Source organism: Alligator mississippiensis, chromosome 4 (assembly GCF_030867095.1).
Source record: "Alligator mississippiensis isolate rAllMis1 chromosome 4, rAllMis1, whole genome shotgun sequence".
In the NCBI taxonomy this organism is placed as follows: Eukaryota; Metazoa; Chordata; order Crocodylia; family Alligatoridae; genus Alligator; species Alligator mississippiensis.
In genome coordinates, this window is record NC_081827.1 from 45,012,124 (window position 1) to 45,029,599 (window position 17,476).

Sequence of the window (17,476 nt, forward strand, 5' to 3'; positions counted from 1 at the left end):
TGGGATAGAGCCCTTAAAGCATCGTTATACCACATGGGGTAGCTCCCTGTACAGTCAGTATTCTTAGAGAGGCTTTTTACACATTCTTTAAGGGCTCTTTACCAGCTTGTTACATTGCAGAGTGGTGTAAAGGGGATGCATGGCAGGGCTTGGTTGAGATCTCCCGCAGCCCTGGGACCTCCAGGTGACTCCATGGGCCTGGGACTGCACTGAAGTCTAGAACTGGCTCTTGTGAGTCCGAGGGCTGAGACCAACAACTGTGGGTTCCAGCCCTGGGACAGCCCAAAACTGGCTGGAGACTCATGGTGATCATTGGTTCCAGGCTTGAGACCACACTGGAGTCTGGAACTGGCTCTAGTGCAGTCCTGGGGCTGGGCCCAACAATCAACTGATCGTTGGCCCCAGCCCAAGGGGTGTAACAGTTCACTAGGAACTTGGCTTTCAACTTGCCCATGCGGGGAGAGTCAATGATCATGGTCTCCTCCTGCACTGGCAAGTACTAATAGCATGATTGGGATCTGATCCCCAATCTCAAAATTGCGCATCCTGCCACACATGTGTAGGGTGGCAGGAGGCACTAGTGTTGGGATCACAGAACAGATCTCATCACACTGTGAAATGAACATGTGCCAGGGGTCATAGAATAAAAAGAAGTTAGAAATCTCCTATTTTATTCTGAGCTGTCATACCATCCAGCTTGACTAAAACATAGCATGAACACACTTCTATTTATTTATTGGCTAAAATATTAGCTATTAAGTTGTATAACACACATTGCTCTTCTCTCTCTCAGAACTTCACTCAGGTGGCTGTTTTCTCATGTTTTTTTAATATTGCCACAGCTATAACTAATTAGAATTTCATACTCTATATTTAGATAATCCTTCCATGATTTAAAAAATTGCTTGACTGGATGACTTTTGAATTGCTCAATTACATTTGATTGTAACCCTAAGGAGAACTTTCTTTTGTTGTGTTCTATTGTTCTCAGAAAATGGTATCTTTTTTTCAAAGAAAACTCACAAATATCATGCTGATTAGAAAGAAAAAAATCTGCAAAAGCCTGTTCTATTCATTGCTGTTTTTTGAAGATCGGTATTTCTGTTTTATTGTATGTTGTTATTGTATGTTTCTTCTGTCCAAGAATCAAAATCAAGGTAATGGTTTAGTACTAGATTTTTGTTGCTATGGAACTATTCATTATCCTTATAACGTGATGCACAAAGCAGATGCACAGAGATTTGATTTCATAAATATAATTTGAGCATTTTAATCCTTGCACTGCTATTGAATCATTAATGTAGCACTACAGTTTGCAGTAAATCTTGAATTCTCCAAATGGCTATGCCTAGTACTTTATAAACACACTCATTAAAAAGATAAAAACTAATGTGTATATATATATATCTGTATACTATCATATCTAGATATAGCAAGCATATATGTACATTCAGATTTATTAGTATTTGTATATATTAATAACATTCTTTTGTGATAGTCTGAGATGATAGTTTTCAAGATTTTTATTGCAAACCACAGAAGAAAATAACAGCTTGCAATAGTATTATAGTACTATAGGGCTGATCAGTCAAATAAAGTTCAAATATCATTCAATTTTTTTTTTTAATTGCCAATAGGTCCAAATAATACAGAGAAAAAACCCACAAATTTTCCATTCAGAAGCGTGTCGAAAACAGTAAAAAAATCATATTTTTGTCAAGAAAACTACAAAAAATGTACTGCCTATGTCCTTAGATCAACACAGCTACAACCTATGCCCCTGTAACATACAAAAAAAGTAGGGTTTTTTTTTGTAAAATTGCTATAATCTTTGACCATTCAAAAATATACAGTCAATTGACCAGTCAATCGATAATATTTGACCAGTCAATTGACTGGGTGGCCAGCCCTACAATAAACTTGTTACGATTATAAGATAGTATAGTATCTTATAGTATTTTTATAAGGGTAACATCAGAGAGGCATACCATTTGCTCAGCACCTTAGCAGTGGTGAGGAAGACATCAGACCATAAAGCATATATAAGCTTTTTGGGTGGGTAAGACTGTGGGGTCCCTTATCAGGACACCTGAAACAAGACTGGAGGATGGCAGAATCTGCCTGGCATCCGATTGTCTGACCCAGCCCCTGCTCAAGCCCCTTCTTTCTGCTTGTGTCCCCACCTTTAGATGCACAGCTACTGGGCTCTGAATATTTTTTTTTTGAACAACAAAACTGGGCAAAAGGAGTTTCACAGTTATGGAGGTGTGGAGGTAGGAACAGGCTTTGCCAGAATTACAAGACTATTTTTACTTTTGTCCTTATGTAGGAATCCTACGGTAGTTTAAAGTTAATAGAATTTCCACCTTCCTGATTTTGGAGGAATAAAAGTAAGAATCAAATAATAAAAGGCCAGATTTTTTTCAGTTAACAACTTTGGAGTAAAAATATCCTTATACTTTGTGGAGAAAGTAGGAAATATCTCTATTATTTTTATGGCAATCAAGTGTACCTCAACTTGATGATATGATCTTTGGCTTCATGTAGTAAAATCAAATTAAGCTTCTGGTGGAGCAGGAAACAAACAGTAATAAAGATCTTGCCAGGGAAAATACCCAAGATCTTTCAAAAAAAAACAATGGGGAAACTATTCATTGCAAAGCCATGCCTGTGCCCAAGTAGTACAAGTCAACAGGGACTGCCATGGGATCTGAAATGCAGGTTGCTCTGACAGCTGGCAATAGAGGCAGGATGTTGACACAGGGGTGTAGTTCTAAATGGCTCCCTGAAAAATGGAAATAGACCTGGAAAACTAAACAAGATTCAGCTGGTTGGCTTGCTGTGTTGAGAATCCAAGTAAGGAACCACTAACCAGATCTGTACAAGGATCCAGGGAAAATCTGATTTACTACAGGCAGTCTGTGGAGAATCAGGACTAAATGAAGAAGTACAACCATGTTGGGAGAAGGGTATAAGGACTATGAGAGTATTAGGAAGCATCATCCAGGTTGGATTCCCTGAAACCTGCCCTGAAATGGCAACAGTTGCAGCTTGAGGCAGCAAATCTGCTGTTTGAGAAAACAAGGCTGCAGCAGGAGAAGAGTAGCTTCCTGACTGGGATAGAGACAGTGCAACAGGATCTGGAAGTTGGGAGAATGAGGAGGAAGAGAGACTACAGTCTAATAAGAAAGGTGAGACCAAGGAATTCTAACCAAAAAGGCACTAAATAATTGCTTCAGTTTAGACACAGGGTAAACATAGATGCCTAGTCAACTGTCTTTCATAGAAAAGTAGGGCTGGAAGGGACCTCAAGTCACTTTGTCCAGACTCTTGCTTCTGGAAGGAACACTGCTATCCAAACCATTCCTGACTATTGTTTTTCTAACCTACTCTTTGTAGTGGTGTGGTGCCCAGTGTGGAACAGCTCTGTTGTCTGTTGTATTTTCTGGGGCCAAAGCAATAGAGACAGAGCCAAATGGATAGGTCTGATGACTCAGAAGAGTTAAAAAAAAACAAAAAAGCTCTATTCTGTACTTTTGAATTGATACTTGGAGCTTACAAGAAAAAATCTGGGGAGTAGCAAAAATGTTATAAGGGAATATTCATATAGGAGAGGACCTCTCCAAATGGGAGAAAGCTTTAGGATCACTACTATAGATGTTTCATATTATCCCAGTGATTAGAATTACATTGGTTGCATTCACATGACCCTAAAATGATTGGAAAAAACCTAAGTGAATGCACACTGTGAGTTGATGGGCAGATGCACCAGATCTGGCCTATGAAATGCCCAACATTTGCAAAATAGCAGTCAACCAGGGTATCCTTAGAAGTGGAAATTGGTAAGCCTAAACAACAGAAAGCTGCCACTCTAAAAAGTCCAACTCTGAGGAGTCCCAGAGGTCTGAGGTTCTATTCTTGTGTGGAAACAAGATACAGTTAGGCGGAATGACCAGGACTCAGAGCTGGGGGAGTAAAAACAAAATCACCGGAGTTTTAGTGTCCTCTTACCCAGGTAGGCTGCCTGACCTCAAGCCTTTGGGTTTTCTTCATAGGGAGGTTGACACAGCACAAGTTCATCTGGGGTATACAGTGTTTATGTTACTGAATCCAGCCTGCTGTAGCGCATTGTGTCCTCAGGCCTAACACAGGACCAACTGTATTAGTGATGTACAGAAAAAGTCCCAAAATCTGTGGGACATGGGTGCAGAGGGAACGGACACTAGTACACCCTGATATAATAGACTCAGATAAAATCATATGTAATGACTATCTAATCCTACAGGTTGTTGGAGAAATTATTCGCTTAAGCTCCCAACCTGGAAAGGGAACACCTGCAAATACTCCTGATCCCAATGGGGCTTGTTTCCCAGCTGAGACTCAAATAAGCGGGAGACGGGGGTGTGGTCTTTTCAGTTTATTCGGCTGAAGGTCCCCCGACCTTAGAAAGGCAGAGGGGCCCCGGTTGCACTCTCACACACGTATTTATATTCTCTGGTTACATGATATTTCGCATGCGCAAAGCTTTAGCGGAAAATTACTAGTATTGCATGACTTTTGTTCAATCTGCAGGGTACGACCAAATAAGGCACAGGTCTGCCGTTAAGCTTGTCTATCATGCTTAGTTACTATGGGGGAAGTTGTGGGCCCCTGAAGGTACAGGCTGTGCTTCCCGTATTGCCAAAGGAAACCCCTTTCTCTGCGCACAATTTCTAACAATCCCCCCTTATGGCCAAAGGCCTATGGCCTGCTGGCCATTTCCCAGGTTTGCATGGCATTGAGATTAATTACTTTTTTTTGCATAATGCGAACTACATATGCTTTAATTACAGCAATTACTAAAATAATAACTAAGAAAATTCTAAATTTTTACAAAATGTATTTTAAGATATACTTTCCCCACATTTTTAGACCTGAGGCGATTGTATTCTATTATTGACCAACTTTCCAAAGAGTTTACCCGTCGTGCTGTGTCTCGAATTGTTTTTACTATGGCCGTTATATTGTCAGTGTGGTCAGGAATATAGGTGCAGTAGGGTCCTCCTGTGATTAAAGCATATACCCCTCTTTCTCTAGCTAACAAATAGTCTAATGCTAGGCGATTTTCTAAAGTTATAGCACGGTTGGCAGAAGCCTGTCCTTGCAATAATTTAATGCTCTCTGCTGTGCTATTGGTAATAAGCTCCAAGTTTTATTAGAAGTGAAGCATCCTATAGAATCTTTTATAAACTGCCATACATAAGGAAGCTGTAAGGAGCTGCAGGGGGCAGAGACATTCCAGGGGAGGTATCCTTTTCTTTTAGTTTCTTTGGCTTCTACCGCAGTATTGTTTGGCCATATTAGGTGTGTGGTGTTAATGGTTAGTTTACAACCTGGCTGCCATTCTAAAAATCTCTTTTCTCTTCTACAAGGATTTTCCCAACACACTTGGGCCGACAACATGGCATCTGAGAGCACTATTTCTTTAAAGTAAGGGTTACTTTGCCAGGTACTCACTCTAATTCTATCTGTATCAGCTCATTCTGGACTAGAGAAGTTTCTTTTCCAGGGGATTAAAAGATAGGGTGGAAAGTTAGTGGAGGGGGGCTGTTTGCCACATATCCAGCAATCAGATAAATTTAGGGCCTGCGCTATGGCTATAGTGGAAATCAGGTAACTATTATCTTTCCACTGACCTTCCTGTTCTGTATCACTTTCCCACAAACAGGCGTTTGTCCTATGTGCCCCGAGCAATAATCCTGTCAGGATAACCTACTGAAATGCCATTATTAACTTATAATTTCCCCTGCTTTTACAGTGAAATATAAACACAAAATATGACAAGAAAGGTAATACAAAGCAATCCTAAAAACACAGATATTAAATGTTCTTCCATTCTTGTTAAGGAGTCTGGACAGTCCACAATTTTCCGATTCTTTTTAGCCACAGGGGTGGAACAGAGGTTGGTTGGTCGTGACTTGCTAATGTCTTGTTTTCAGAACTGGGTTCGGTGCCAGGTTTGAGGTGACTGTGATGAATCCAGCTTTTTTTCCTCGGCAATTTTTACAGCAATGTGCGTAGTAAGGAGAACTTGATATGGACTTTTCCAGACTGGAGCCAAGGCGTTTTTTCGCTGATGTTGTTTTACTCAAAATTAACTTCCTGGTTGATAGGGGTGAAGATTACAATTTAAAGGTACTGGCTGAGCTAAAGCAGCTGACCTGTGTAACACTGGAGAGACTCCTGTAAGGATAAAACATAACTAGTTAAAGTTTCATCTCCGCTGAGTAGACTAACATGCAGATTTTCCCATTTTTTATATGTAATAGGAGCATGACCAAACAATAACTCATAGGGGGAAAGGTTGAGAGGTCGCTTGGGCTTGGTTCTTATAGCAAACAACCCTATTGGTAAAGCATCTGGTCACTTTAATTTGGTTTGGGAGCAGATCTTTCCTAAAAGGGATTTTATACTCCGATTCATACACTCTACCTGACCTGAGGACTGGGGGTGATAGGGTGTGTGGAAGTGTACTGCTATTTCAAGAACTCTGTAGACTTCTTTTAAAACAGTTTCCGTAAAGTGAGTTCCTCGGTTAGAGTTTATCTCTTCTGGAATGCCGAAACGTGGAATTATCTCTTTTAATAAGTGTTTAACTACTGCCACTGAATCTGCTTTTCGAGTGGGGGAAGCTTCTGGCCATTCTGTTAGTTGATCTACTGCTACTAGACAGTGCTTGAAATTTCCAGCCTTGGGCAAATCCATGTAGTCAATTTGCAGTTTTTCAAAGGGTAAATATGCCCACGGTCGGGCCCCTTGTAGTTTTTTGTGCCCTCTGTACTTGTTGAAGGCTCTGCACTCCGAACATTGCAAAGTTATTTGAGCAGCTTCTAAATGTATACCTGGGGCAAACCAGGTGGATAGGACCTGTTCTGCTATTTTTCCTTTTCCCAAGTAGCTGTATCTGTGGGCATCTTGAGCCAGAGTTCGGAGCAAGGTGCGAGGAGCAATTGACCTGCCGTCTGGCACACGCCACACTCCATCTTTTCCTTGCACAGCTTGCCACTTTTGGGTTCATATGGAAATTTCATCTGCTGGGATTTTGTCATAAACAATGGACAAGGGTGGAAGAACAACTTGAGATGCAAGGAGGCTTTCTTTAGTCTGTAATGCAGCAGCTCTAGCAGCAGCATCTGCAAGATGGTTTCCTTTAGCAATTTCGGAGTCTTCTCTGGAATGTCCGGGACAATGTATTACTGCTATTTCAGCCGGTAACATGATAGCTTTTAGTAGTTCTTGGACTTCAGTAGCATTACTGATTGCATGACCAGAGGACGTGATAAAACCTCTTTGTTGCCACAACTGTCCTATTGCATGACAGATCCCAAAAGCATATTTAGAGTCAGTATAGATAGTGACCCGGGAGGCTGTGGCCAATTCGCATACACATCGGAGTGCCACTAGCTCAGCGGCCTGGGCGTTGGTCCCTGCTAGCAAAGGTTACGCTTCCCATACCCAATGATGGGTAACAACTGCATATCCTGCGTGCTGAATTCCTTCTCGAACGAATGAAAAGCCGTCAGTGAAAAGCACATAATCAGGATTACTTAAGGGGACGTCTAATAAATCAGAACAAGGTTTCTCTTGGGCCTCTACCAACTGACAGCAGTCGTGATGAGGGTCCCCATCCTCAGGATTCGGAAGTAAAGTGGCTGGATTTAGAACTGTACATCACTGAAGTTGCACATTTTCTGCTGCTAACAGCAGTACTTCATATCTGTTCAGACGCTGGTTAGAAAATGTTGGGTGTTGTGTTGTAATAGGAGAGCTTTTATCGCATGAGACACTTGAACCACAAGAGGGTGTCCTAACACGTTGAGACAGAGAACTGCTGCCCTCGCTACAAGATCTAGCTGAGCATAGTATGCTATGGGACGGTTGGAAATTTCCCACGGCTGAGTTAAGACACATGAAGCAATGCCTCGATTCTCATGAGTGAATAAGGTAAAGGGTCCTATCTGCACTTGCGTCTCAGCGCCATGGGGCACTCGCATAGATTTCCCAGTTACTCCCATAATTTTTTCAGTTCCTGAGACCGCAATTCCCGTCCTTTTTGGAGATTCTCCCAGTGAGGATAAATCTGCTCCCGTATCTATAAGACACATACATTTTTCCTGCTACTTGAAGTGGGACATAAGGGGATGAAGGGGCACAGGTATACTCAAAAGATTTATAGATTCATAGATGTTAAGGTCAGAAGGGACCTCAACAGATCATTGAGTCCGACCCCCTGCATAGGCAGGAAAGAGTGTGACAACCAGAGGCCCTTTCTGTAGGTTACAGAGCAGGGGCAAGCCAGGGTGTAGGGCTGCAGGGAGGAGTGTGAGGAGCCCCAAAAACCTGCTGCTGCTGAGGGGGGCAACACACTGGGAATACTGCTCTTACAGTGTATGTGAATAGCTCTGGGTGGCCCTGGGCTTGTGGGTGGCCAGTATACCTAGCTCCTTCCCTCACCAGTGGCAGGTGCACAAGATGAAGGTTGTCCTGGATCTAGTTTTGACAGCAGCAGAGAGTACCATAGCTTCTTAGGGATCTTGTCACCTTACCAGAGAGCTGCTGCTGACATCTGTCAGGGGTGAGCTGCTATGATGCCAAGCACAGCACCGTACTAGCATACACAGTCTCAATGTTAAGGTTACCAACATCTTTGGCTTGATAGAAACTGGCATCTTCTTTTGAGCTCCCATTCCCCCATGACACTTCTGGTTCAACTCTTCTGTGTATGGAACCCCCTGCCCCTCTGGAGACTTCTAGGCTGTCTCCATGCTCCTGGCCAGGCAGCAATAGCCCTGTGCTCCCAGGCCCCCTTGGCAGAGGTGAGCAACAGCAGCTCCAAGGGTTGCAGGCTGAGGAGCCCCCAGCAGTGTGTGAGGCAGCACATTTCTTCAGCCCTGCTTGCTCCCCATGCCGGCCAAGCCGGATAGAGCTCTGGAGGGCTTCCACCCAGGCTGCTTATTAATAGAACCCCCTTCCTGTATGTGACACACTATTTACAGAACCTCCCTTATCCCACTAACAAAATAAACTTCACCAGGCAGCTAGGGTCGAGCCTGCCCGTCCCCCAGCACCTGGGGCACGCAGGCAGGACTACAGCCCTTTACCACTGCACACTGTTTTTTTAACACAGCCCCCAGCTTTCCCACAAGTCCTTCCACTCTGGTTGAGGAGTCTGAAGTCCTAGCTGGTTTTTTCATTCATGCTAACACAGCACATTGTGGTAGTGTTACCCATGCATCCAGACTGCAGGCTGTGGGCACCCGAATTGGCATCCCCACCCTCTGTGCCACAGCTAATACCCCCAGGGTGGACCCTTATGCTTTGGATCCTGACTTGCTCCATTCATTATAAGCATCCATACCCTCATGGGTGATAATGCCAGCGAGGCACACAGCTGCATAGAGGGCAGAACCTGGGACCTTCCTCTCCCTGTCCAACTGCTGCTGAGGTTGGCACCCATCAGTCTGAGGCCTACTCCCCCCTCAGCCCAGTGCACCCCCAGGCTCAGCACTAGAAGATTCCCCCAGATATATCATGTGGAAGAGCCCCCCCTCATTTCATTGGGAGTCATCTATGTCCTGTTGCAAGCCTTGGATTCAGGGGTCTGTAGGATCGGTGCTTGCAGCCCTGTTATTTCCCTGGGTTCCCCCTTTTTTTTTCCTCCGTAAGGGGGGGGGTCCCCTAGGGCGGTTCGGGTACTCTCGTTTCTAATGCCCTAATTGTTTGCAATAATTACACATATCATCGGGGGCCAGTTCCCTTGGGGTATTAGGCCTCCCTATAACTTTCTCTGCCTCTTCCTCTTTTCTTTGACTGGAACTGAGAGCTGAGAGCAGCTGTTACGCCTCAGCTCTGTATTCTTGGGCAGCTCTGGCACAGGATGCAGTCTGTCTGACTCACAAAGGACTCACCCCCCCGCCCTCCCTCCCCTCCTCTACATAAACGAAACTGATTAAGATGCAGTGAGAGACGCACCTAAAACTCTCTAGATAAGGGTGATAAGAGTGAACAACTGCCCTAGGTCTCATTTACATCCGAGATGGAACCAGATGACCATTCATTTATATGAGAGATGGAAAACAGAAAGCCTGAAGCAGAGACTGCAGTGAATTCTGGGACCAGAGAAGCAGGAGAGCGCTGCATGATGGGGAATCTGTGCTTCCAATGTTAATCAACCCATGTTCACACACACCCAGCTCAGCATTTATCAGACCAGTTCTAATCTGGATTTGCTAAGGACTTTTTCCCCCCTAGACACACACAGCTCTAAGTTTAATAGGCATCTCGGGCTGTACATTCCCAGGTCCCACTATGGGAGGCCTATTTAAACTTGATTGACTAAAACTCGGTTGCCGGGTTAGGGAATGCTGAGGCAAGAGACCGAGTCCGAGGGGGTACGGGCAACATTTGAACAATGGTTAAGGGTTCATCACAGCATCCAGCCTGCTGGAGCCCTAATCCCAGGTGTTGTCGTATCTTTCCCGAGACGACTGGTGGAAGTCCTCTCCACAAAAGGTTATGAGCACCCCAATAATTGCTTTAAATCTGGAAAAGTCATGTTAAGCTGAGGCTTGTGCACAACAAGTAAAAATCCCAAATCCTGATGCTGCAAGCTATCTATTGTTCCTGAAGAAACCATGAGATATCCCATCAGTATATCTGCCATCCATAGGAATCTCAAGCTGGGTCCCAAGTATTTGGGTTACTCCCTAATCTTAAGTGTTTCCTGATTATCAGTCAGTTTCCTGAGATGGTCCAAACCAGATAACCCCTTGTCAATAGAAAAGACAATGATTTACACTACTGAGGGTGCTTCGAAGCAGCTGAACTGAGGGTATAAAAATCTGTAAGTGTGTGTGCTTAAAAAAGAGAGAAAGAAAGAAGAAGAAGAAGCAGGAGGAAAGAGGGAGAAAAGGAAAGAAGAAGAAAACTCCTGTGCTGACACCATCCCCTGTCGTTCTTGGGACGCTGGAAGAACAGATCATCTCTCTCTTCAAGGACTGTGCTACGGACTGTGACTGTCAGCTTTGCAGCCTGAGTACCGTGGACTCGGTGAGATTCCCAGCGTTCTCTCTCTCCTCTCTAGGCATAAACTTCTGAACCTGAACTGTATCAGTTAAACTTGAGCTAAGTTTCCCCAAATACTTAGTGAAACCAGGGTAGTATTGTCATTGTTTGTGTTTGTTTTTCTTTTGCATCTCTATTACTACTAGTACTATTATATATTTCATATGCTTAGCAATAAATAACTTTTATAGGCAAACTGGTAGTAATTGGGTATATTTTTCCTTCTCTGCTTCTCTTTCCTCCTGTGCTCTGCAGCAACGCTTCTTTTACCTATGCTAAAGATCCCTGTGAAGCCTAAATTATTGTGGGGTCTGCTCATCAAGAGGCCAAAGATTGGGACGTGCTGAGTTTGAAACACATAAGGGGATCAGCTTGTACAGGCTGATTGACCCAGTTTGACTCAGGCGTGCCCTTATGAACTGAATGCTGGCCCATGAGGGTGTCAGCTGGACACCCAGCCAGATTCAGAGGGATTCTGTTTACCTGTGTGCTTGTGTCTAACTGCATTTTATTGTTGCTCTTATGAACTGATTCTTGGCATATGAGGGTGTCAGCCTGTCCATGCTGATCAGCCCAGCCAGGTCAGGCATGTCACGTTAACTTGTGTGTGTTTGTGTGTATGACTGATTTGGTGACTGGAGGAACCCAGTCCCATTGAGATTGAGTCCTGCAAGATAGCTCCACTGGGGGTGAGGGCTTGCAGAAGGGAGAAATACAGCTCCGTATAGTAACACAAGCAGCACATTGACAGAATCACCAACACCCTGGAAACTATCCCTAATAAATGAGCACACCCCAAAGTAATGGGCAAATTTGGTAACAAAATTGGTGGAGAAGGCTGGTAGCACATGACCCTAATCACGTGGTAATTGTTGAGTAGTTGCTGGAGAGTGGTAAACTGAGGCACCGATCTGAAAACTTTACTTTTTCTTTTCCTTTTTTTGTCTCTTTTCTTTCTTATCAGACCCAGCTCCATCAGCTAGGTTCCTCTCTCATAGAACCTCTTGTAACTTTTAAGTTAAGAACTGTGCTGGAATAACTTGAAGACCGTGCTGTAGAGTTAAGAGTTGTACTGTGGCAGTGTGAAATCTAAGTGACTGTGTAAAAGAGGCTTTTTGATAGTGATCATTAGTGTGATAAGGGAAATGGAGATGTCTGGAAAAAACCCCTTTAGCTGCTTGTTTGAGGCAGGAGAAACCCTGCAGGTTAGAAAGATGGGTAATGAAGAAGGGAAAATGTCCCTGGGAAAAAGGGTGCTTCACGGGTGAGAATCCCCTGACTGAGGCAGGTTTGAGTTTTGAACAGTATTGCACCACTCTTAAGCCATGTAGTAGTGCAAAAGATGCAGCTGCTGCCTGGGCATTGTTTTATGCATGTTTGGAAATGATTGAGATGTTAAAGGAGAAGCAGGAATTGGAGCTTGAAAAAGAACAGTTACAACAGCGTTTGAAAGATTGTGAGATAAACGGGTGTGATTTTGTAGCAGAAAAGCTTAAACTGGTAACTTTACTTAGAGATATGCAGGAAGACAGAGACAATGCAAGCAAAACTTTAGAGCTGTATAAGAAAGAATTGGCATACACAAAAGTGTTGTTAGAAGAAGCGAGAGCAGCATCCCGTTTCCTGGTAGAGGAGAATAAGGCAGCAAAGACAGCAGCAAGCCATCAGAAGTGTGAGGCAGAGATCAGTAAATTGCATGCCCTACTTAGTGTCCATAAGGGAGTGGTAGCAGCTGTAAGGTTGAGAGAGGATTGTGATTTTGAGTCCCCTGGGAAAATAGAGGTACTCCCTGATGCAGTCCCCAAAAGCCCATTCAACCCCGATTGGCCCTATGTGCATAATGTTGCCCCAGTTTCCACAAAGGAGGTTAAACGCCTAGTTGCAGGAGCTGATCTTCCCACAACGGAGATAGTCACTGACATAGTCAGATGGTCTCCCAGTCAAGCCAAGGCTATTGCTGAGAGACTGGGGCCACTGAACTGAGACACTGCTATTGCATGGCTGGCTCGTGTTTGGCAAATGTACCCCTCTGCTGATGGCACAGACTTAACTCAAGTAGCTCAGCTATGTGCCTCTCCTTGTGATGCAGATGCTTTTACATGGGCATAGGTTCTTGGGAACGAACTGCTCCTGGACCCCGGGAATGGATGATAAGTGCTCTTAGAATATTACTGCCGGCTTCTTCCCTTAAGAAATTGTATGTAATGGAAGAGCAGAAGCCAGGAGAAGTCCCAGAATCTTACCTGATCCGAAAGAAAATGCTAGCAGCTCTCTCTGATTCATTGCCCCAGACAGAAGAGAATGGAGTTATCACTCTCCATTATCAGGGACTTGAATTGATACAGAGCACCTATGCAGGGTTAAATTCCCAGACAAAAATGACCATAGGGGTTGTGGATTTAGCACACATGAGCTGGAATGAACTAGTGGCAAAAATCAAACAGGCAGGAGATTTGCTGTGAGAAACTGGTGTTTTAAAGAGACAAGCAGGCAAAAAGATTACATCAGAGCCTGTGCAGGCTATCACCTTTGCAAATAATGGTCCTCACTCTGCCAGTCGCCCTCCCAGTTCTAATCCCCCTTTGCCTCACAACCCTGGGCAACAACAGCCCAAAGAGACCCTTAGGAGAATGATTTGGAAAGAGCTAGTGAATTTAGGGGAAGATATGGGAAAATATGATCACCAGCCCATTAGCGTCCTGATTAATGCTTTGTCTCAAGCCATGAGGAGAGCAGAGTTAATGCAGGGAGCACCTCCTCAGCCCGCTGCCCCGGTACAGAGTGCTTCCCATGTGCCTGCTCCCTGTCAGCGTCAGACCTCTGCCTCCTCTCCTGAATGGAGGCTCCAGAGGGAGTCTGCTGATCAATAGGGGTGCCCGGTTCTCCTCGGGCCTCCCCAGCTGGTCGCAAGACTTCAGTGTGATGTATGGGGGAGACCCACTGTGAGGGCTACAGTGGGGAACCCAGGGATGTTAGCCCAATTGCTAGTGGATACTGGATCCTCGGTAAATATTCTAAGTCCCCGGTGGATCTCTGGAGGGAGACCCACCACGAAACAGGTTCAGCTCAGTGGATATGAGGGAGAAATTCAGGAAGCTCCTGTCTGGCAGGATGTTCCCTTGCAAATTGACAGATTGCAAGGAAAAGTAGAGTGCTGTGCTCATGAGGGAAATGAGAAGGGAATCCTAGGAGTTCCTTTCCTCCAGGCATTTCAGCTAACTGTAGATCTAGTTAATAGGGTGTTATGGAAGTTAAAAGGAGGACCTGCAGAAGTCTCTGCTGTGCATCGTTGTGCTGCCATAAAGGCACCTACTGCCACCCTAACCTCTATTAGTGATTCATGGGTACAGGAATTTCCCAGTGTGTGGACTAAACATAAGGCGGAGTGTGGAAAAATAAATGCTGAAGTTTTGATTGAAGGAAAAGATCCCCCTCCTCAAAGACAGTATAAATACCCAGCTGCAGCAGAGGAAGGCATTAAAATGACTATTGATAGTCTCTTAGAACAAGGAGTGCTTGTGCCTATGCAAAATATTTGCAATGCACCAGTATGGCCAGTCCTTAAAGCGGACGGGGTCACTTATAGAATGACAATAGACTTTCGTGCCTTAAATGCAACCACCCCTGCCGCTGCTCCTGTGGTAGCTAAATATAATGAGATCTTAGCAGCAGTAGCAGCTGGCTCCAAATGGTTCTCTGTAATCGATTTGGCTAATGCTTTCATGGCTATACCTCTCCACCCTTCATGTTGGTATAAGTTTGCTTTCACCTACAGGGGACAACAATATGCCTTCAGCCGAACTCCCCAAGGTTTTCATTCTTCCCCTAGTATTTGCCATGCCCATGTCACTAAAATGTGGAACCGTATGAGCCCTAAGCACCACTCACATGTAATTTCATACATGGATGACATTTTGATACACACTCCCACTCCAGAAATGAACAGAGAAATCACTAAGGAGGTGCTGACTATAGTACAGGAAACTGTATTTAAGGTAAATAGGGAAAAGGCTCAGTTAGTGCAGCAACAAGTGAAATACCTGGGTGAATGCCTTGGAGAGGATGGCAGGACTCCAGATCAGCAAAGGGTAGAAACCGTAGGAAAGCTGCCTGCTCCCACAGACACACACTCTTTGTGAGCTCTTCTGGGGACTTTTAACTTCTCCAGAGAGTTCATTGAAATGTTCTCTGACAAAGCTAAGCCTCTGTATAAATTATTGAAGAAAAACAGGATTTGGGAATGGGGAACAGACCAACAAACTGCTCTGGCTACCTTAAAACAAGATTTAGCTTGTGCGCCAGCTCTGGTCTATCCAGATCCTGTCCTTCCTTTTGTGATTCAATTGGCCTCTTCAGAAACAAGTATTGGAGCCACTCTTAGTCAAAAGCAATGTGATAAGCTCCGAGTCATTGCGTATGCCTCCAGGCTCCTAAATCAAACAGAGCAAGGCTTTACCCCCTGTGAAAAAGAGTGTCTTGCTCTGGTCTGGAGCCTTGCACATTGGGAATTTATTATTGGAGGGTCAAAGGTCATTGTCCAGACTGTGCATTCCCCGCTTAAGTACATCTTATCTGGGAAAATACAAGACGGCCAGGTTTCTAACCCACGCATTGCTCAGTGGACGCTTGCCCTAGTAAACCGAGGAGTAGAGTTTAAAAAAGAGCAATCTGTATCACCAGCCCCGTATGGATTAATCATAGAAGGAGAAGAGCATACCTGCCCCCTCCCTCTTCTAAAACACCTTGAATGGCCTGTCAAGGGAGATAAGAGGCTTGCAGCGGCACAACAGAAAGGATTTGTAATTTGGTTTACAGATGGATCAAGTTTCTATCACCAAGGGCATCCCCAAACAGGGTATGGAGCCATCCGCATAAATGATGGAAAGGTGCTCCAAGGACCAGCTCGCCCTCATTCTGCCCAAGCAGCTGAAGTAGAGGCAGTTAAAGCTGTCCTAGTTTATGAATCTCGGGACACTTCTGTTGCTATTTATACTGACTCTGACTGGACAGCCAGAGCCATCACTGTGTGGCTCCCACTTTGGTTAGATAGAGAAATGGTAACTGCAGATGGGCATCCCATTTCTCATTCAGTCAAATGGAGACAAATTGCTAACCTGATCAAAGAAAGAACTGGGGACACCTGGGTGACTCACACAAAGGGGCACCAGAAAAATCACCCAGAAGAAGCACATTGGAACAATAAAGCTGATGCCTTAGCCAAGGCTGCTGCTACTAGTAACCACACTGAAAATCAGGTTGAAATCCTGAATGGAAAAGGTAGAAAACATTGGAAGAAATGGTTTCATTCTTCACAGCTCAAAGAATGGAAGGGTAAACCACCTGACTGTCAAGGAATAGGGTAAACAGTCTTCTCTATCCTGCCAGCCACCCTTCTTGGCTAGCAGGAAGGAACGGCTTCGAGCCGTTGGAAAATACGCGTCAGATAGGCTTGTCAGTGCCTACCCCGATGTTGAGGCAGGAAAAGGCCAGAAAAGTGCTCAACTTGTTATGGCCACCCTCTTGTAGATCAATGTTCCACTTTTCCCCTGCAATGTTGATCCCAGCTTCTCCCAGTATATACGGGGGGAGTGTGGGAGTTTGTTTTTCTCTTTTCTGTCCCCTCACAGGTCTCCATACATGAATTATGACATTCCATAGCTGCACCAAAGCACTGCTGTGCATAGGTATCTGGAGTCTGATGTCCAGACTCTATTCTGAACCTGCGATGCCTCTGAAACTCTGGAACTGTTTGCCAGTTGGAGCCCAGGAAATAAAATGCCTGTGTCATATGCATGGATTCTATGAAAGTGGAAGCAACCCCCTGGCCCTACAGCGTCGCTACTGGTTCTGTAAGCCTTCATGGACTCAAGTGGAACCTGTACCATAAGTTATTAAATTGCATTGGTAGGAGCAGGAGTCTCCTTAATTGATGCTGCAAATATAGAAGTTCTTGCTAATAAACTGTCATATGCCACTGAAAATATGGGGAAAATGGGAAGTCTATTAACTGCATCTTTAAAGATGTTAAGTGAAGAAGAGAAGTTAATAAGTAAGGTATTTCCTGGGTGGGAAAAACTCATAGAAGGGGATGAAAAGTTAATGGTGTACAGTCCCTCCAAAATAATGTATCATTGGCTTTAGCGTGTGAGCAAGCTCAGGCTCTCACCCAAAATGTCATCATGGGAATGATTTGGCAAGCCATGATGGGACAAATTCCCATGGAAGCAATCAACCTAATTCGGCCCCATGCAACAGAGGAAGAATTAGCCCTCCAGCCCTGCTGGAGATTAGTTAATGCTTCATACAATCACCACCAGCAAAGCTTGCAGTTATTCCTTATAACTGTGGCAGGCAAGGAAATTAGAACAATCCA

The 17,476-nt window shown here is 44.4% G+C and overlaps 1 protein-coding gene across 4 annotated transcripts in view; it reads right to left on the minus strand.

Annotated features, from left to right (window-relative positions):
- Positions 1-1,240: 1,240 nt before the first annotated feature.
- The window catches only part of LOC106739322 (uncharacterized), a 49,788-nt gene continuing 33,552 nt past the window's right edge, over positions 1,241-17,476 (minus strand). For all 4 annotated transcript variants that reach the window (XR_009461560.1, XR_009461557.1, XR_009461558.1 and 1 more), the window contains one exon: positions 1,241-6,222. Coding sequence is in view for 1 of the 4 variants with exons in the window: in XM_059725936.1 (XP_059581919.1) it covers positions 6,134-6,222 (89 nt within the window). In the remaining 3 variants the exon portion in view is untranslated. The remainder of the gene's footprint in view (positions 6,223-17,476) is intronic.